The sequence below is a fragment of the Peromyscus californicus genome, unplaced genomic scaffold (assembly GCF_007827085.1).
Source record: "Peromyscus californicus insignis strain IS unplaced genomic scaffold, ASM782708v3 Scaffold_17__1_contigs__length_78620276, whole genome shotgun sequence".
Classification (NCBI taxonomy): domain Eukaryota; kingdom Metazoa; phylum Chordata; class Mammalia; order Rodentia; family Cricetidae; genus Peromyscus; species Peromyscus californicus.
In genome coordinates, this window is record NW_026294469.1 from 42,334,715 (window position 1) to 42,356,526 (window position 21,812).

Here is a 21,812-nt window from a genome sequence, read left to right on the forward strand (position 1 = left end):
ATTAGATTTGAAAAGTTTTTGAAAACTCATGTGAGGTAAGCTAGATGCAGTAGCAGTGAGACCACACTTTAAAAGTCCACACACAGCTATCAGAGAGAAAGTCCTTCCTGTAAGCTGTAATAACCAGGTCAGTCTAGTCTCAGTTCAACATCTGGGGTGTCTTCACACACACAATAAATACTGGACAACCTGTGAACTCCTCTGGCCAGTCAGTATAGAAAATCATATGGTCAGATGACTGTCATCTCCTCCGTTTGTACAGAGCCCCAGCACATCTTCAGACCACCCGTACACACTCAGATCTGCTTCACTGGGATAGCCCAGTAGAGGAATTCTCAAAGTGTACACAGACACAGTGCTAGCTCTACCCTGCAAACCCAATGCGCCCCTCTCAGGTAGCATCTTTAGAAAACTACAGACCTTACAGAGACATGCTCACTAGCTGCTGCAGGGGCCCCCACGCACTGACCACGACTTGAGCAAATGATGGGTGTGAATGTGTAAGGCACCACTTACAAATGTGTTGGCTGTTGCTAACGGAGTGACAAGCTAACATTTCAGCTTCTCCCCACTGTAAGACACGTCAAATATGCAGCGGAAGCACCTGGAACAAACAAAAACACAGGAAGAAGCCAGCACCTATGCTCTGCTCAGAAACAAAGAGAGACTGCAGACCTCAAGGATGCACACAGTTAGGATTTTATTTGTCAAATTACAGTAGCTCAGAGATGGCTTTCTGGAAGGCAAAGAACACGTACACTTCACAAAGTCCTTTCTGTTTACCCTAAGGCCCCCTCTAGTGTTTGGAAAGCTCCAGGCTTCACAGGATGCTGGTGGAGGAACCAGCGTTGGGCCGGGACCTTCCAAGACAAAAATACTTTTGCTCCATTCATGTGTCACCAAAAAAATCAGGAACATGTAACCATAATTCATATTTCAAATCCCTGCTATGATTATCAGTCTCATCACCCTCGCATCCAGTAACCCTCTGTTATTTACTGGGTTACTCTTAGAAGACTAAGACTTCGTTAATTAAAGAAAAGCAGCATATGATGCCTATAGGGGTTTCAATTTCACAAACAAGAAATATACTTAATGAACAATTAATTACCATATAACCTACTCTGCCTTTGTTGAAGTTACTGGTAATTAGTACATATGCCCTAAAGTATACACTTACATTCGTTATATTTGGGAATCAGAATTTTTAAACTTTATGTATTTTAAGACCCGACCTGAACCGGGAGTTTGCTGATTCACCTGCTCTGTGTCATTGGAGACAGTGGTGAGTGCCGCCATGAGGAGAGAGCTGGCTCTGGAGAACACGATCTAGAGGAACTCTGGATGTTCACAGGGCATGGCACTGTACACACTTGCTCTTGGGTGCCTTTGAAAAAAGACTGAATGTAGAGAGAGTGAAAAAATAGTTCAGTTTTGTTTGTTTTGTTCAGCTAAGCCTTAGGTGTGTTTCCATATTCTGTTTCTGAAGCGGTAAGAGCTTACTACTGCCATCACTGAGAAATAAAGGCAACTGATAATTTTACCACCACCACCAGACCTCATCCGGTCTTGAGCAGGAGGCCCTTGGAGAAGACCAGATCAAGTTATTATCCTATATTCTTAGAGTGGAGCAGGATGAAGTTTGGTATTCAATTGTTCTACATCTGCGTGAACTGTACTTAAACAAATGATTAACTTGTCACCCAATATACCACACAGCTTCTCTGCCTGAGACTGCAAATACCACAGGTTAAGGGAAAAAAACTGGTCCTATGAAGTGATTTTTAAAAATGGCTGCATTTAGAACTGGCTTCAACTGAAGACATCCACGGTCAAAGGAGAGGCAGGCAGCATCTTTAAAGTGCACACGTACTCTGGGGCTCAACAGGAGGGATTAGGTAGCTGAAAATGACTGCGGCCAGCTCCCCCGGAACACGGTGTGAAAAGCTGTTTTTATAGTCAGACAACAGATTTGAAGTCAAAGAACACTGAAAAGTCATTTTAAATGAGCATATAAAATACATTACAAATGAAACCAGCATAGGAGAGGTAGCGTAAGTAAAATCAAATAAATACTATATACAGTAACATACAAAATTCAGCTTATAAAAAATTAAAAAGAGCATTCCAAAATAGTCATTTCTCTTGCTTTTGAGGATTTTACAAAAAAGTTAAAATCCAGATCTAGACTACCTGCAGAGATCTCCCAAACGTTACTAATTACTGGCAATGTTTTTTGCCAAAACCTCTCTGATCTGCCGGTCTAGCTCACTTATTATTCGGTCTTCGTGGTTATACACGCCGGTTCTCATCAGAGTGTCCCTTTCCTCTATCAGCCGGGTCAGATAGTCATCCAGGCCTTCCTCCAGCGCAGAGGCCCGCGGGCTGCCCAGCGGCCCAGCTGCTATCTCTCTGCAGTCCTGGTACTGCTTCTGTTCTTGCTGCCTTAACCTGAAAGGTCAAGAACAAACGCCACGCTAGCTGACGAAAACCATTTTAGTTTTCCTAACAGCACTATTTAAAAACAAGGTAAGTCACAAGTGTGACTAGTGTTTTAGGAAGAAAACAGAAACTAATAATTACCACCTGACTAGTCAGAAGTACATTTATAAAGACATTTGTATGTGTTTGTACTTACAGAATGCACGAAAACAGCAAGGCACAATGTGACATGCCCTAAGTCCAGCACCGGAGGGAGAGGCAGAAAGACCACAAATTCCAGGCCAGCCTGGGCTGCACAGCAAGACAGTTTCAAACACAAAAGCAAGGGACTGGGACAGAGCTCACTGTCAGTGAGACAGCACTTGTCTGCCACTTCAAGTCCCTTGGTTCAGTTCCTGACACTTAATTCCCACCCTGCAAAAAAAAAACCAAAACAAAACAACAACAACAACAACAACAAAAAAACAGGGTTTCTCGTGCAACCATGACTGTCCTGGAACTCTCTCTGTAGACCAGGCTGGCCTCAAACAGAAATCCTGCTTCTGCCTCCCTAGTGCTGGGATTAAAGGTGTGCGCCACCACAGCCCCCAGTTCCTGCCACTTAAAACAAAACCCAAATGTAGACACCACAGAAATTATACATCTATATAAAGAAGAAAATAATAATAATCTTCAATTTTATCCAGAACATAAAAATAAATATTTTGTTTTTAATTAAGATGGATCTACTTAATTTAAAAAATATTTATTTTTAATTATATGTAACATATAATTAAGTGTCTAAGTGTGGATGTACACATGAATTCAGTTGCCATCAGAAGGTGCCAGACAGCCTGGAGCTGGAGTTACAGGTAGTCGTGGGAACCAAACGCGGGTCCTCTGAAAGAGCAGTACACACTACAAACCCCCGAGCCACCTCTCCAGCCCTAAGCTTTTTTAGTGATACTCTATATGCAGGCATCCTTCATTGTCTATCTTTAGTTGTAAATCAATCTTTGCTATTTCAACACAGAATTTTCTTTAAATTTACTCATTAAATAGCTACTTATACCAAAGCATCTTGGGGCACGTGTAGTGAGTCAAGAAGGAAAGAGCAGCGTGTGAAAGAGCCGATGTCTCTGATTACTTATACAAGTACAACTCCGTGAACACAGAAGCCTGGGTCAGAGGGCATGGTGTGCAAAGATCTGGTCTGTGTATTTCCTGGTCTCAGTTCTGATGTCCTCATCTGGAGAGGGAGGTAGGAGCAGATGCTGTTTGGGTATTCCAATATTTCAGATGGACTACTGCCTTGAAGATGGACAGGGAGTTGTACTTGTGTGTGTGTGTGTATATATATATAAAATGGTGTTCCCAGCAGTAAGAATATGAACCCTTGTGATGGACCATTTTAGGATTAACTTCAGTTCTTTAAGAGCTGGTTATAATTCTGCATCTAATTTTGTACAGATCAGGGAGAGAGCGGAAGCAGCAGAATCAGGAGGCCTGGCCCCAGACAGTGCATGTTACTAGCAGTAAACAGTTTCATTTGTTCAGATGGTTCTGAAATACAAAACTGTAACTCCTTATAAAAGTTATAAGGAGTTATACTTATACTAAAGTATACAGCTTATCCTTATACTAAAGTCTACAGCTTAAGGAGGGTGTCAAGTGCCTCCATCTGCTCTCAGAAAAATGTCAATACTGAGGATGCTGTGCCAATGAACTGTAGCAACACTTCTAATTTCCCATTGAATTTGAACAATGCATGCAGATGAGTAAGAACTCATCCTTTACCCTAATTCATGTATGTGTATGTAACACACACACACACACACACACACACACACACACACACACACACGGGGGAGGACATTCATGCATGTCACAGTACATGGGCAGAGGACAGAGACCAACCTCAGTAGTCCTCCCTTCCACTTTGAGACAGAACCTCTTTGTTGTTATTCTGTGCTGGATGCCAGGCTAGCTAACCTAGGAGGCTTCTGGGAAATCTTGTCTCCTCCTCCCATTTCCCTGCAGGAGCATTGGGATTAGTGATATGCACTACTGTGCATCCTTTTCTTGTGTTCTTGGGATTCAAACTCAGGGTCTCATGCCTGCACGGCAAACACTTTTTATGTCCTGAGCCATATCTCCTGTGCTAATTATTACAGCCACATAGGAGGAAGGGGCCTTCTAGACAAACTCACGATCCATGGTGCTAAACTATAGACCAACAGGTCTAATCACGTCCCCTTTAAAATTACCTGGTTATAGAAGGGAAAATGTAAATTTTTATATAAGCAATAACCCCTATCAAGTATTTACTGACATTGTCACGATCACAATAGAATATTTAAACTTGCTAGCTAAGGAAGCCCTTAGAATTCCAACAGTAAACTTTGATAATATGCCTGACAAATGCTATCTCTGTCCCACTCACTTGCTTCCTGCCTCGGAACCTACAGGGCTGCTGTTAAAAAGTTCCTCATCATGTGAGCTCAGTATACCTCTTAATCCTCTTAATGCTTTTTGTTTGTCCAAGAGGAGAACCTATTTCCTTCTAATATGGCAGTCCTCCAGGTATTTTCAGACAGCTAGTTATCCCTTCTCCCAAGGGCTCTCTTCTCCAGGTTCAATATCCCCAACTCTCTCCTACCCATTTAATGCCATGATATATTGCATCTTGCTGGCATGGTCCCACTGCACTGAAGATATCTTGGTATCCTCTCTCTCTCTCTCTCTCTCTCTCTCTCTCTCTCTCTCTCTCTCTCTCTCTCTCTCGGTTTTTTTTTTGAGACAGGGTTTCTCCGTGTAGTTTTGGTGCCTGTCCTGGATCTTGCTCTGTAGACCAGGCTGGCCTCAAACCCACAGAGATCCGTCTGCCTCTGCCTCCCGAGTGCTGGGATTAAAGGTGTGTGCCACTGCCGCCTGGCTTCTGATTTCTCTTAAAGGAAGAAACACCCTGGTAAGAACCCCAGTGACATTTTCTGCAGTGAATAAGAACATGGTGCCTGTGACCGTCCTTAGCTGCACCAGCTCTTTGGCAGCAGGGTCACAAAAGTAAGAGCAGCCATGGCTTCTCTGTGTGAACTGTTCTGCACGTCTCTCCATCATACACTGACTGTCTTCTAACTTACACAGAGGACACTGCATTTGTCTCTAAAGTTTCAGTTCTGAGTCACGATGTACTGAAGAGTATTAGTAAGACTCACTAGGATTCACAGGCACCTTCAGTCTCCTTTTAAGCAACCAAAGAGACATGAATACACAGCACACCCTTGGTTTCTTGGCTACACGGGACAGCAACGTTTCAGAGGAAAAGGATCATGTTCTAACTCAGAGGTTCCTGGTTGCCAAGTCTACAGTGTTGCAGACACCAAATGTTTGTTGAAAACTCGGCCAAAGATCCTCAAGACTAAGTTTTGTTTCTCCTGCCACTGTAGCTGCACTGAGCCTGTGCTTCCAGGGACAGCACTGAATACTCGACAGTATTTCTGTGTGACTGTTCCAGGATAACTGTTAACACTGATAAAGGGAACTTAGAATTAATGTATAAGAAATTTCAAACTTAGTTATTCGTATTAGTAACACAACAGCTCTGACTGAGCCCTCCTGCAGCAGGGATTTTTAAAAATGGTTTATATGCCTAGCTTACCTTTTCAAAAATTTCAAAGGAACTCACTGAGAAAGTTTGGAAATGAGATCAGAGATGAGGACAAGATTAACGAGGACTTCAACACCTTTGGAAAGCCACACAGATAATATCACGGACCCTGAGCTCACTAGTTTCTAGAGACTATCTGTAACTTCCGTGTCCCCTGGCTTACCTGTGGTGCTGTTCTCACCTGGACCCTGATGTCCAGCAGTTCATGTTAGGAATCACTAAGCAGCATCCATGAACACAGCAGCAACAGCCTGCCCTGTGCACGGCTCTCCTTTCTGTGGACCCTGATGTCCAGCAGTTCATGTTAGGAATCACTAAGCAGCATCCATGAACACAGCAGCGACAGCCTGCCCTGTGCACGGCTCCCCTTTCTGTGCTTTCAACTAACCAAGTGAACTATGATCCAAAAGCCTTGGATGGAATGCCCCCAAAGAAGCAATTCCTAAGTTTTAGAGTACATGGCCCTCTGAGCAGTGTGCTGGAATCTCAGGTTTCCAGCAGATCTGCCCAGGCCATCAATCATCCTTCTGTTCAGCTGTATCTGCTAGCTGCCTGCTAGTCTCAGTTGTCTGATGGACTAGCATGGCGTCGGAGGGCACGTGTTCAAATAACTGGTCATGGTATCCCCACCGTCTATCAGCTACCACATCATTAGAAGGGTGAGCACAAGGTATTCTGACGGACGCCCGATGTCCACATACCTTTTATTACAGTGTAGTGCTATAATTGTTCAGTCTTATTGGTCATTATTAATCTCTTGCTGTGTCTCATTCGTTAGCCCATCATATGGATGCAAACATAGGAAAACAGTAAATGAAGTGTCTAAGGCCCTGCTATCTGAGTGTCCACTGTGTTTTTAAGATGGTGATCTTGGAAGACAAACTTCTCTGACTTCATGTATTCAAAGGACAAGCACATCTCTGTTAAGTGCACAGCACCACTTGGTAGGCTTGGGCTGCCAGAACAAAACAGGACAGACTGAGTGGCTCAAAAACTGATTTATTCATGCTTCGAGCATGTCCAAGATCAGGGTTATGGCACAGTCCACTCTTTTGCTCTGTCTATCCTCACACAAGAAGGGGAAGAAAGTGAGCCTGTTCCCTGGTGTCTCTCAGATGAGCACTAATCCCCTGTGAGGGCTCCGCGATCATCACCTTATCTACACCCAAGTGTCTGCTAAAGGCTCCCTCTCCAAATACTATCATATTGAAGGTTTGGGCTTCAACAGGTGGCTCCCAGGGGAGCAAGGTATGCACATCTGTATCTACCTGATAGTCTATGGTAGCTCCATGTATGAAAATTCGCAGTTAACAACATAATGTGGGCCCAGAGCTCAATCAGACAGAGTTAAGAGAACTTAGAAGGTCACTGAATAATGTCAACTGCAAAAGTCATCTCTAGGCCATGCTTAAGGCATAACAGTGCATAATAATAATATGCACTATTATTTTCTTCAACAAACATAATTTGGCAACTTTTGCTAAAAGCTTGGATGTTGCTGTCCATTTATGAAATAACATGATCCATACCTTCCAAAATGTGCTGTCATACAAAACACCTTAAAGTAACTGGAGAGATGGCTCATTGGTTAAGTGCACTTGTTGCTCTTCCAGAGGACCTGGGTTCATTTCCCAGCACCCAGCTTCCTCCAGCTCCAGGGAAACCAACATCCATTTCTGGCTTTCACAGGCACCCACACATATGTGGCAGAAACATGCACAGACACACACATATACAATAAATAAATGTAATAAAAACTTTAAAACAATTTAAAAAGCGCTATGCTATGTGTTAAACACTGTTCTGGTAAATGAGAAATTTTTTGCCTATCAAATTTGTAGATAATACAAAAATGAATCTTACTCTTTGAACATGCCTTATATCATATCCACACAAACATGTGCATGTATTTGTTTTCTCTTCCCTTAGATTGATCTGACACAGTGCCCTCCTTAGTTCAGGGAAGACCAAACTGAAAGGCTGTCTCATCAGACCACGTTAGCGGCAAAGGACTCATCTGTGATGACGGTACCTGTTCAGTTCGTTCCGTATGTCCAGCAGTTCCTGTTGCTCGGTTTTCACCGTCTCCTTCTCCTCGGCAGCCAGGTAACGCAGGCGCATCTGCTCCAACTCCTCTTGCTGCTTTTTAAGGCGAGCCATTTGACTTTCTTGCTCCCTCTTCAAAGAAACAAAAGTTGACATGTGTATTACCAGAATGCGCCCATTTCTATGACTTGGACTTATGACTATAGGACCCTACTTGGGACAGAACAATACACTGCCAATTCTGGGCCAAATGCTACTTAGGATGCCCCACTTTCTTCCTGAAGATCTTTTTATCCCTCTCTCTTTCTGACGTCCTAACTCATGGCCAACGAGGATGGGTTTTGCCGAACAGGTAGTGTGTAAGACTGTGAGGCAAGAGCAGCTGCTTGTCAGCATAACGGATTGCAGAAGGACCCGCATCTGTGAGCATCTAGGAGCCGTGTCTATGCACTGGTGTGTCTACAGAACTTTAGCAATGCTCTCTGGTCACTAAGCCCAACCAGTTTAGTTAACTGTTTTCTTTTCTCCAGGCTCATATGAAAATCTAAGCACATATTCTTTTTCTTTTTTAAAACAAAATGAGATCAAATGATACACCTTAACTTTCATTTAAAAAATTAACAATTCTTCCAAAGAAATACATGAAAGATTTTAAAATAAACATGGCACTCGATGGGAGGAAGTTATTCCATGATTTATAAGACAGACTCTATCATTAAGTTTTTAGAGTGCTTTAGTAAGGCCCGGAACAATGTAATATGGAGCTTCTAAGCCCACCTGTGTATTTCTCTATAGATGAGTCTATTCTTTCCTTAGGGCAGAACTTCAAAGAGACAGCAGGGTCAGCAGGTGGCATCCTCACTGTGTGTGTTAGGATACCACTATGTAACCCTGGCTGGCCTGGAACTCAGAGATCTGCCTGCCTCTGCCTTCCGAGCCCTGGGATTAAAGGTGTGTGCTGCCATGCCCAGTTCATTTTTTTTTTCCTAACTAAATTATTTTCTGATTACAGCAAATGGAAAATTGTCTAAATGCAAAGGATATTTTGCTAAGTTGTTCTTACGGGTCTTTATGGATCACACACATAAAAGGTTACCATAACTCCTGAGTCTGCCCTCCCCCCTTGACACGTACTCCCCTCTTCTCCTCCCCCAGGCACTAACACTTTCCAAAGGTAATCACTACCCTGACTCTCACAGCACAAGTGCGTGCTGACTGTTCTGAGTTCTATGTAGAATTGTCAAGTCCAGATTACTCCGTCTTGGGCTTCTTGCACTTAACACTGACCCGAGAGTCATTTGTACTGCCCTATGCAGTTCATTACTCAGTTTATGCACTGCTGAGGGCCATTTGGGCAGCTTCTAATCTTATACTATAAATAATGCCAATGTTAAGATGACGATGCATTTCACCTGGCCCTATACCTGGGTCAGAAAGCACAACAACTGCAGGATTAGGAAAGATCACCTGACTGTGGGTAAGGTAGTCCACCACTGAAGAGCCACTATGAGAGTCCCGCCTGGGTCCTGGATTTTTGGCCAACATTTAGTGATTTTTTTTTTCCTCTTCTTTTTAACAGTTCTGAGAGATCACATAGTGGTTTGTCCTGATTTTATTTTGCAAAAGTTTCAACACATTTTAATGGCATTTGGCTGTGCTTACCTATAAAGTTCTTACTAAAACTTCTGGAGTTTTTCTCTCTGTAGCTGTTTATCTTATTGGTGTTACATTTCAAAGATTTCCCATGACTCTACTTTGCCTTTTCACCTTCAACAGGGATTTGGGATGAACTGAAGTCCTTCATCTCAACATAGCCCACATGGTTCCATCAAATCCTTTCTAGCAGGCCCTGTCTTTGTTTTTTGACTTGTATGAGTCTTGAAGATATTATTTTTACATTTATTTATTTATGCATGTCTGTGAGAGAGAGAGAGAGAAACATGCACCTGAGTGCAGGTGTCCAAGGAGGCCAGGCCAAGGTGTTGGATCTCCTGAAGCTGGAATTACAGGCTATTGTGAGGCACCTGATATGGGTGCTAGGAACCAAACTTGGTCTTCTGGAACAGCAGCAAGGGCTCCTACCCACTGAGCCATCTCCCCATCCTGGAGCTATTCTTTTATAGTACCTTCTGGAAGCGTCATTTAGATCAGAATGTATACAACTGTCTTTGGGGACAGTGTGAGATCGAGACTTCCTTCTAAGGACAGTGTTGGTGGATGTGCTGAACTGACCTGCTTCCTCTCTGTGCACTAACTCTACACTGCTTGACTACAGGGTCTGACAAAAATTCATCTTAGCATCCACCAGGCTAAGGAATCTACCTTTGGTGGTCTTCAAAATTTAGCTCTTCCTGCTCCCAAATTTTCACACAAATATCTATTTCTAGAAAGAAAAATCAAGAACAAAAGCCTGCTGGATTTATGGTTACAGGGAAGCTAAGGTCAACTGTCCTCTCCCTGTGTGTCTTCACATCACTGACAGGCGTGACGGTGGTTTACAACTAAGCCTGGGTCTTTCTACTTCTGTTTGGTGATTCTGGTTCTCTCTAGTTCACTGTATGCTAAGGATAATGACTTTTACACTGCACTCCTATGTGACTATAAATGCTTCTGAAGCCAGAGGTTTTATACTTCTTTCGCTGACTAATGTCCTCTGGTAGAGAAACTGTTTTTTCATAGACAGCCCCAGAGCACTTGGTAAATTTGGCTACTTCTGATAGAAAACCAAAAAGTGTGTTCAGAGACCCTAAGTACACGTGACTTCTGAAGTAGTCCTTGACTTTACAGGGCTACAGGAGACACACTCAGTACTTGGGACTTGGGGACGGCTACTCGCCTCCGTCTCAGGGTCAGGAGGGTAAATGACCAACACTCCACTGTTGCAGAGCTGTGCTGTCAGCAGGGAAGGGGCACAACACACTGACCTACAGTGTTTTCCGCATGTGATGGCCTGTCCATCGAGGGCATTTGTACATCAGTGCCCCCCATGAATACCAGCAGCAATCTTAGTTTCCCTTCAGTTAGTACATCTCTCCTTCCTTCCTCTCCTCGGTACACACTAGGGATGGCACGCACCATCCCCTCTATATCCCTAGCTCTCTTTCTTTTATTCATGTATTTTATATGTATGAGTGCTCTGTCTCCATGCACACCAGGAGGAGGAATCTGATCTCATTTTAGATGGCTGCAAGCCGGCATGTGGTTGCTGGGAATTGAACTCAGAACCTCTGGAAGCGCAGCCAAGTACTCTTAACCACTGAGACATCTCTCCAGCACCACCGCCCCCCCCCCCGCCCCCAGCTCTCTTTCTTATGACACTGGAACACTTCCAACATACTGTCAGTAGAAAATGGAGTTCTAGAGGGGAAATTCATTTTTTTTTCTTTTTCTTTTTAAGACAGGGTTTCTCTGTGTAGCTTTGCACCTTTTCTGAAACTTGCTTTGGAGACCAGGCTGGCCTCGAACTCACAGAGATCCACCTGCCTCTGCCTCCTGAGTGCTGGGATTAAAGGCGTGCGCCACCACCGCCTGGCTAAAAATTCATATTTTTAAGAAGCTTTTTGTAGGTTTAATGTGAACATTAAATTAAGAAATGTCCCTTTGTTCTTAGTTTACTTCATATTATTGTGAATGCCCGTGGATTCTTTCTACAGCTACTCATGATCTTATGACTTTACCTCCTGCATTGTTTATTTTTAAAGACAGGGTCTCTCAACATAGTCCTGGCTGTCCTGGAACTCCCTATGTAGACCTGGCTGGTCTTGAACTGAAAGAGAGAGATCGGCCTGCCTCTGCCTTCAGAGTGCCAGGATTAAAGGCAGGCAGCACCATGCTCTGCCCTTCTGTATTGTTTTTAAGTAGTAAATAACCTCTTTGTTTACTGAGCAACCCAGGGTGTGACCCTTCCAGGTCTTGTACCTATTTCGGACTAACTGGCTAGGTTTGCTTTTGTAATTTCTAAACCCATATAGATTAATTTTAAGATTTAGGATCATGGTCATTATGCTGTGGTCTCTTATAAAAGATTTTTTTTTAAATAGTCTGCAGAGTTATGGTTATTCTTACACTGTTCACTTAAATTCAAATGTTCGAGGCAAGTATTTTTTTAATTTTTTTTATTTTTCGAGACAGGGTTTCTCCATATAGTTTTGGTGCCTGTCCTGGATCTCACTCTGTAGACCAGGCTGGCCTTGAACTCACAGAGATCCGCCTGCCTCTGCCTCCCGAGTTCTGGGATTAAAGGCTTGCGCCACCACCGCCCAGCCATACAATTACTTTTAATTCTTGAGTCATTTCTGTAGGTTGTTCATCATATTCACTTGCACTTATTTACAGCATCCTAATCTCTTCATATGCTGGTCGGATCTGGAGTCCTTTCTCCCTTCTAACACTTTGCTGTCGACAGGGAGCTTGTCTTTTCTAAAGACTTCCTCTCAAAGAAACAACTTTTGACTTTGTGTGTGGGAGTGCATGCGTACCCACCCGCATGCGGGCGTAAACCTGGGGTGTTGTTTAGGCACCTTGTTTTTGAGCTGATACTGATATTTGGGATTCAATGATAGGTAGGTCTATCTGGTTGGTGTGGCACAAGGAGCTGCCCGTCTCTGCCTCCCTCCCCAGTGCTGGGATTATAAGCACATACTACCATGCCAGGTTTTTTATATGAGTGATGGTGTTCAAATGCAGGTCCTCATGCATGGAGGGTAATTACTCTTCTTATTTTGTAGTGCAGCTATGGTTAAATTTCTCTCTAAGCACATCCCCCTTCACAAATTTCCTGCTCCGATATACTACATTTTATTATATTGCATTTTAATTATTTTGAGTTCAAATATTTTCTAATCTTACCATGGCTTGAATTTACAATGGGTTATTAGAAGTAAACTACTTAAGAAATGTCCCATGTTATTGAATTTTATTAACGTTTCCAGCTCAGTATCCCTGTGAGCAGGGCACATTCTAAACTACAATCTCTGTGAGTTCAAGGCCAGCCTGGTCTATAGAGCAAGTTCTAGGACTTCCAGGGCCGTTACATAGAGAAGCCCTGTTTCTAAAAACAAAAAAACACACAAAAAGGTCACCTGCTGCTCTTATCCTTGCTCAGTGGAAGTGTGCTCCTACCTACCCAACCCCTAGGACAGCCTTCAATAAGTGGCTTTGCTTTGGGGCAGTTTTCTTATGATGCTTATAGGTATGGCTCCCTATGCATTCATCTGTCTGGCATTTAAAGATCTCCTTGGTTTTTGAGATTTTATACACACACACACACACACACACACACACACACACACACACACACACACACAGAGATATGCACGTACATACAGATAGCTATGCTTACACATGAAGACATCTCCCCGGCCCTTAACCTACACTTGATGCTCTTTCTTGGCTGTAATCACTATTTGTTCTCCCTATTTCGGTCGGAACAATGTTTATCGCCCTGTCTTCTAATGACCATATCCCGCTTCTGTCCCGTTTATACTCTGCTCTTGATTCTTGTTCTGATCTCTCCACTGTGTCACCTGTTTTCTAGAGTACAGCAACTGGAGCAGTTCAGACTTCTTGTCTAATGACTCCAAAATCTAGGTCAGCTGGTACATTTCTATCAAACATACGACAGTCAGGTTTCCACTGATTAGGGCTGTGGCCAAGAAACACATCAAAAGGACGCTAATAAGTCATCAGTGAGGAGGAGAGTAAAACCGAAGACACAAAAGAACATTATTTCAACTTTATCAAACTGAACGTTTACAGCTGTCTAACCGTAGGCATGTATTGGCAACGTGTGAAGAGAATCGTCTCTGCTGCTGTTGCTGGTGTCTGTGGTACTGGGGCTGGAGCTTGCCTTACACATACATACTAGGCAAGCGCTCTCCCCAAGCCACATCTGCAGCCCAGTACAACTGCTTGAAATTTAAAATTAGCACAGCCATGTCAGAAGGAAACCGAGCAACACTTAGTAAAGTCTAAAGAAAAAGTGAACCCATTCTCCTGGTGTCTGAAATTCTATCTGAAAACTGTTACTTGTGTGAGAACTGCTGAGGACTGCCTTACCATAAGGAAACCTGTAAAAGGAGATTCGCTGAAGATTATGTATAAAACCTGCACAATTGTGGTGTCTTCCTGCAAGGCTACTCCATGGAACTATTTCATGAAGATAAATAATGCTGTTTACAACGGGTTTTAGAATTTCAAAACTGCCCCGTGTTAGGCATTAAACATGGAAGCCCCACCGTGCTGGGCAATCACTTTATACCAGTTTATTCCCAGTTCTTTTACTCATTTTGTGTGTGACTGCCCATGCAGAGATGACGGAAGAGGCTGGCTATGCCGCTCCTTCACTCTCCTCCTTACAGCCTTGAGACAGGGCCACTCACTGAGGCAAGGTCTCACTAACTTGCCCAGGCTGGCCTTGCATTCATCCTCCTGCCTCATCCTCGCAAGGAGTAGAGGTTACAGCTCTATGCCACTAGGCTTACCTGGATATATTTTAAAAACGTTTTATGTGCTGGAATTAAAAAGAAAAGCAGATCAATCATAATTGTTAAAATTCAAGATAACAGTACTCACAAGAAAGCAGGAAGGCAGAGCTGAGAAAGGCACAGTTTAAAAATAAGCAGGGGAAAAGCTCGGTGTGTACAGAGAAGCTGGGTGTGTACGGAGAAGCTCAGTGTGTACAGTGCTCAATGCACAAGCCTAAGGCTCTACATTAAAAGCTAAGCACGGCTGTGTGCCACGGTGCTGGGAAGTCGGAGACAGGAGGATCCCAGGAGTTCACTGACCACTGGGCTAGCCAGTTGGTGAGCTCCAAGTTTACTGAGAGACCCTGTCTCAATAGAAATGGAGAACAATAGAAGATGATGTGTGACCTTTGTATGGGGCTTTCATAGGTGCAAGCATGGGTGTACATGCCTACTCATAAATACATTCCTTAGAGAAATTATTTTAAGAAAGGAAAAATACATGGGCAAAAATACAGTAAATGATAATCTCTAGATGAGGAGGAGATAAGATTATTGTTGATTTCACTTCTATGTTATAGGGTGCTACATCTCCAGTTGCTTGAGCCAGTGTTCTCACTGTGTGCTCTCACTGTGTGCTCTCACTGTGTGCTCTCACTGTGGTGTGCCCTCACTGTGGTGTGCCCTCACTGTGGTGTGCCCTCACTGTGGTGTGCCCTCACTGTGGTGTGCCCTCACTGTGGTGTGCCCTCACTGTGGTGTGCTCTCACTGTGTGTTCTCACTGTGTGTTCTCACTGTGTGCTCTCACTGTGTGCTCTCACTGTGTGCTCTCACTGTGTGTTCTCACTGTGTGCTCTCACTGTGTGCTCTCACTGTGTGCTCTCACTGTGGTGTGCCCTCACTGTGGTGTGCCCTCACTGTGGTGTGCCCTCACTGTGGTGTGCCCTCACTGTGGTGTGCCCTCACTGTGGTGTGCTCTCACTGTGTGTGTGCTCTCACTGTGTGTGTGCTCTCACTGTGTGTGCTCTCACTGTGGTGTGTTCTCACTGTGGTGTGTTCTCACTGTGCTCTCTTTGTGTGTGTGTTCTGTGTGTTCTCACTGTGTGCTCTCACTGTGGTGTGCCCTCACTGTGGTGTGCCCTCACTGTGGTGTGCCCTCACTGTGGTGTGCCCTCACTGTGGTGTGCCCTCACTGTGTGTGTGCTCTCACTGTGTGTGTGCTCTCACTGTGTGTGTGCTCTCACTGTGTGTGTGCTCTCACTGTGTGTGTGTGCTCTCACTGTGTGTGCTCTCACTGTGGTGTGTTCTCACTGTGGTGTGTTCTCACTGTGCTCTCTTTGTGTGTGTGTTCTGTGTGTTCTCACTGCGTGCTCTCACTGTGGTGTGCTCTCACTGTGTGTGTGCTCTCACTGCGTGCTCTCACTGCGTGTTTTCACTGTGTAGTCCTGTCCAGCCTGGCACTTGTGGTGACTGATCCTCTTGCCTCTGCCTCCTGAATGCTGGGATTACAAATATGTACCACCCCAACCGGCAAAATTTGCACTGTTTTTAAATACTGAGAAAAAATATGACTACAGGGAGAAAAAAAAGAACAGAAGTTGACTATTTAACTTCAGGCTACTGAAGTTGTTCAGAAAATGAACTTAACAACACCTCCCAACACACCAAAAAATCTTTCAAACACCCTGCCTTTTAAAGCAAGCATGCCATATTGTTAATAATTACATATGCATGCAAAATCTGCAGAAACAAGGGCTTTGGCCAATGCTTTCCACTGCCAGGTGCTCTGGGCTAAAGGCTCCTCAATCAAGTGAGTATAATCTTTATTTTGCCCTGGCTGCCTATAAATCCAGAAAGGAGATGTAAACATGCATACACTAGACTAAACAGCGGCTACAAAGTGGCCACTACTTACTCTCCCACTCACACATACCATCCAAGTCTGTGGGAAAAACGCAGAACTAAGCTAAGGAGCTCAAGTCAAGTTTTCTGAAAATAACCCAGAGCTGACAAGTCAGTAGGAGGGCCTGGATGGTTTCAAGACACAGTTTTTAACCAAGACTTGGACCTCCAACTGTTTTCTTAAACAAAGATTTACATCCCCATCCTTGGCTAAATTACTTATAAATTAATCAAATTAATTACTCTGAGTGGATACGCAGGAGGCTGGACAAGATAGTGCTGATGTCAGCCGATGAAGTCTGCGTTGCTTTAACTAAATATATTGGCTTAGTTTTAAACACATCTACTGTGCACAAATATGGTAAGGGACCCACGTGCTACTAAATAAAGTCTTAGCTCTGTTTCCTGTCCTGGGAACAAACATACAGGAGTTTTAAATATGTAACAGAGTGAAAATGTTAAATTTTTATGACTAATTCCTATTTCATAACAATGATTCACTAATTTTTAAACAATGGTAGTTTTTTAGTCCGCTTACAGATCGACATTATGGCAGTGGCAGGCAATCTTAGGTATTCAAGCATTTACTTAGATACCAGTTTAAAAATAGTTCTGCAGCACATTTTCACAGAGGGAAAAAGAAACTAAATCGCCCCTGTATGTCAAACAAGTACTCCTAATGTCCCAAGATACCAAAACCAGAATAAAAGAGTATTGTTTCCTTATTTTTAAATGGGGACTCACTTCATGTCAAATTTATTTACTTATTACAGCTGTTGCCATAAATTACAAAAAAAAAAATTAGAAAACTTCCAACTTGGATTGAGGCTGAGAATGAGAAGGAAAGTTTTCTTCTAAACAATTAGAAGGTTACAATTTTTTAATTCACAAATTGACTCTACCAGGTCACCTCTGAGTAATGGAAATCTCTCTTTAAACATTGTTCTGGCAATGGGCACCAAGCATTAGATCTTATTTCCAAGACTTACCAGCTGGGTTTTGTCATTAACATTTATTAACAATCTAAGATATGGCTTTCACCGTCTAATCCGCACTATACGAATGTTTTCTATGGCCCTCCAGAGGGATTTGATATGACAAATTACTGGCAGAGATTATAGCCTCGTGGCTATTCACCAGAGGCAATGTAAAATTAACATGGTACTAATCCAATTTAAACAAAAAAGTTGCACAAACAATTCTCTGAACAAAAGCAGAGAGACACTTCCAATTTTATATTCAAACACAAAATAAATATGTTTCTAATAAAGAGTTTTAGGGGAAAAAATTAGAATTTTCACACATGTGAAATGTGCCAATTTAATGAAGTTATTAATTTTAATCTTGCAAAAACAGTTAGCGGCACAGCATAATTCACTATGAAGACCCCAAGGGCTATTGCTTTTCTTAAATTATTGCATCTCAGTATGGTCTGCAAAACATCAAAGGTTCCTAGTGACCTCAAAAGTTGTTTATAATGTTGTTTCTAAAGCAGAAAGTTTACAGGATAAGGGATAAAATTAGTCTAAAATGAGAAAGTACTAAACACACTGCACTCACTCAGAGACTGCTATTTTTAAATTAGTACTTATTATGTATGTATTTGCTGTGTGTGTGAGATGCATACATGGGCGTAGATACCCACGCCTATGCACTCACATGGGGAAGGCAGAGCAGAGCACTGGCTGTCTTCCTCTGGTGCTCTCTGCCTTATGCGATCGATGAGACAGGGTATCTCGCTCAACCAGCAGAATTCACTGTTTTGGTTAAGGCTTGCTGGACAGCAAGCTCCCAGGATGGGCTTGTCTGCTCCCACTAAAGCTAGGGTTCCTGGTACACACGGCCATGCCCAGCTTTTTATATGGTGCTGAGGATGTAAACTCAGGTTCTCACATGCAGAGCGAGTGTGCTTACCCAGTGTGTCCTCTCCCCAGCCCCGAGACGGTTGCTTTCAGTTTAATGGACTAAGTTTTGGAGAAATAATAATTCAACAGTTTTCTTTCCTTAATAAATTTACAACAACACAAGAGAAAGAAACTGAATGTGGGGTTGGGGATTTAGCTCTGTGGTAGAGTGCTCGCCTAGCACTTTGGTTCAGTCCCGGAAAAAACAGAAAAAAGTAAAAAGAAAAAAAAAAAAAAGAAACTGAATGTGATATCCTCTCTTATTAGGAACAAATAATAAAAATTATTTTGCCAATTTATTTTAAGCCAGAGAGTGAAAATGCCCAGGGAGAAATAACTAGAAAACAGAGTAAATGGGAGATCTAGAAGACACAAATGTGAGGATGTAGGATTAGCAATGAGGAATTTGGGGAGTGGGAAGATTTCATAATCCTTGGCTTTGTTCTTGTTCCTGTTTTAGAGTGTGTTTCCATGCATGCATTCTGTGGAGGCCAGAGGTGGACACCAGCGTCTTCCTCAATCATTCTCTGTCTTACTTCTTTGGGACAGTCTCTCAGAATGAACCTGGAGCTTGCCAATTTGGCTAGACTAGCTGGCCAGAGCTCTGTGACTCTCATAGGAGCTTCTCCAGGGCCGGGGTAACAGGCGCTTGCAGCACCTGGCCCTTTTCAGATGGGTGCTGGTGTCCAGGCTCAGCTCCTCAGGCCCCCCTCCCCAACCTTCTCCTTTTGAGACAGGGTTTCTCATCGTCCGGGCTGACCTTGGACTTGCTATAGAGTCAAGGAAAAAGCCTGAATTCTTGCCTTTACCTCTCTAGTGCTGGGAAGATGGCAAGGGCCGCCACACTGCTCACATACTCAACATCCTTTTCAACGGAGCTACCTCAACATCCCAGTGTAAAAGGAACGAAGAACCAGGAATTTAGATGTTAAAGCATAACTCACATTTTTAAAAACTACTTCAGTTAGCTGGGTGGTGGTGGTGCACACCTTTAATCCCAGCACTTAGTAGGCAGGGAGATCTCAGAGTTCGAGGCCAGCCTGGTCTACAGAGGGAGTTCCAGGACAGCCAAGGTTACAAAACAAAAACAAAACAAACAAAAAAACTACTTCAGCCTGATGTGCTGGCTTCTGCCCATAATTCCAACTACTTGGTTTGGGAGGCTGAGGCAGGAGCATTGTAAATTCAAGGCCAGCCTGGGGCAATGTAGGGAGAGGCCCTTTCAGAAGTAGTGGTTACTTTAACTACTTCTCTCATCACCCTCCCTGTCCCCTGTCCCCTGTCCCCTGTCCCCTGTCCCACAAGGTCTCCTCCCCACACTTCTAAGTGAGTACCGGCATCATGACTTTCTGAAGCCTAACTGCTTCTTCCTCAACCAGATGTGCCAACTCATCACTTCTGCTCCAGGGCTTTTGTGGGAAACGCTTGTCATCTACGCACTGAAATGTAACAGGAAAGAGCCTGGACTTCAGTCTTAGTTTTCCACGTATTGTCTCTGTGAGCATCCATGACAACACTAACTCTCATTTCTTCATCTGTAAAACGGGAATATGATCTGCTATGCAGGGAGTTTAGAATTGAAAATGAGAACAATCTGAGATTTAGTTAGCACAGGGCAGTACTAGGCCCTCAGAAAACCCCAACATATCATCATCAGATCGCTCCCTTGCCAAGGACCCCCTCGCTTGAGTTCAGTCAGATTTCAAAAAGATGTATATTTCTGGCTGCTTGCATATTTCTAAATCAAAAAACTAAAGTGCCCACTCACGTTTACAAACCTCATGTCCTTCCTCTGCTCCAATTAGGAAAGAGTCATGTTGTGACACCCTGGCTGGCCTGGAACTCACTGTGTAATCCAGACCAGCCTTCTACTCAGCAGTCCTCCAGCCTCAACCCCCAGAAGGCTGGGATTACAGGTATGCACTGCATACTTGGCTCCAATTAGCTTCTTGAGTTATATTTCCCAAATTGGAAAACCTTTCCAGAATCTATGGCTGAGCATCATCTTCCACAGAATCTTCTTGGTACATCTCTATCACTACAATTGAAGTTCCAAGCTTTGTTATTAGAAATGCCCTTTAAATCGGCCCTCCTCTCCTTTTTAAAAGGCTCTCTTTATATCTTTGCAATAACCACTGTAGTCACTATAGCAACTACTACTTTGCTGTGTCACAACCAGTTTTACTATTAATATCCTAATGACTCTTCTCCAGAGGTCCATCGGAAACCCTGCCCTTCTGACGCCAGACACCATCCCTAAGTCATAACAGGTAATTTTTTTTTTTTTTCTGTATGGTGCTCAGGCAACGGTTACAACTGTTTCTTCCTTATTACCGAATTCTCAGCTCCCTGAGGGCGAGGCCCATGTCTTACCTATGTATAGACACTGAACATAGTGTCTTGAGTTTAGGAGGATCTTATTACTGTGCAACATGCCCATGCTAGTCCCACCAGCATTAAAATAATACACTGCTAATTTGAAAATGCAAAATGTAAAAGGCTCTAAAATTCAAAACTTTTTACGCTAAAGCATGCATGATGGGACTACCGTGGTCAGGAGACAGGCATACTTAAAAACACTGTAAAAAGAAAAAAATTACCTTCTGGCTATATAATTAATGTACAACTGAAACACAAGTAGATTTTGTGTTTATATTTGAGTATAACATTCAAGATATCTCATTACACATATACGAATATTATAAAATATGAAAAAATACTGAAATCCAAAATATTTCTGGTCCAAACAATTTCAAATAAAGGATACACAACTTGAGTATATCCACTCTGTGTACTATCTAGTACTTTGATATCTACCTGTAATGCATATAATCTGAAAACAGCTATGAGCTACACTGGCATACATGGTCTATTACTTTTAATTCCCATACAGTCTGGTAGTACTCTAAAAAGATCCTAAGTATTAGCATAATACCACAAAGATATTGAATAGTATTTGATATAATGCTATGGAAACGTACTAAAAACATATATAAATCTGAAAGACATTATATAACAATTTCATTCAGAAATGAAGCTGATTTCTTTTAAGTTAAGAGTAAATTAACCATTCATGATCTTTTAATAGGCCCAATAAATTATATTCAAGTAAGTCTCCATTCATATTTTCTTGGATCTTAAGAATTTGAAAAAACTATGGCCCACTTTAAGATAAATTTCTCATGAAAATAACTTTCTTGTCCAGGAAGGGAAAATGTCAACAAGGATTTTCAGAAAAGTATCAAGTCTTTTACACCTAAAATGATGTAAAACTCCCTGTGACAACTTTCATGGTTGAGTAATTGTGTCTTCCTACGAAAATCATTTTAAAATATGCTCTGAAATGTTAAATGGTAAATTTAGTTTCTCCCAAAATTGTCCCCTTCAGTGAAGTCCTAATAAAAAAT

The 21,812-nt window shown here is 42.7% G+C and overlaps 1 protein-coding gene across 1 annotated transcript in view; it reads right to left on the reverse strand.

Annotated features, from left to right (window-relative positions):
- Positions 1 to 683: 683 nt before the first annotated feature.
- The window catches only part of Cep120 (centrosomal protein 120), a 69,502-nt gene continuing 48,373 nt past the window's right edge, over positions 684 to 21,812 (reverse strand). Inside the window, exons 20-21 of the mRNA XM_052742195.1 lie at positions 8,121 to 8,266; positions 684 to 2,451 (exon numbers count right to left, since the gene is read on the reverse strand). Coding sequence (XP_052598155.1) covers positions 2,217 to 2,451; positions 8,121 to 8,266 — 381 coding nt within the window. The 3' untranslated portion in view covers positions 684 to 2,216. The remainder of the gene's footprint in view (positions 2,452 to 8,120; positions 8,267 to 21,812) is intronic.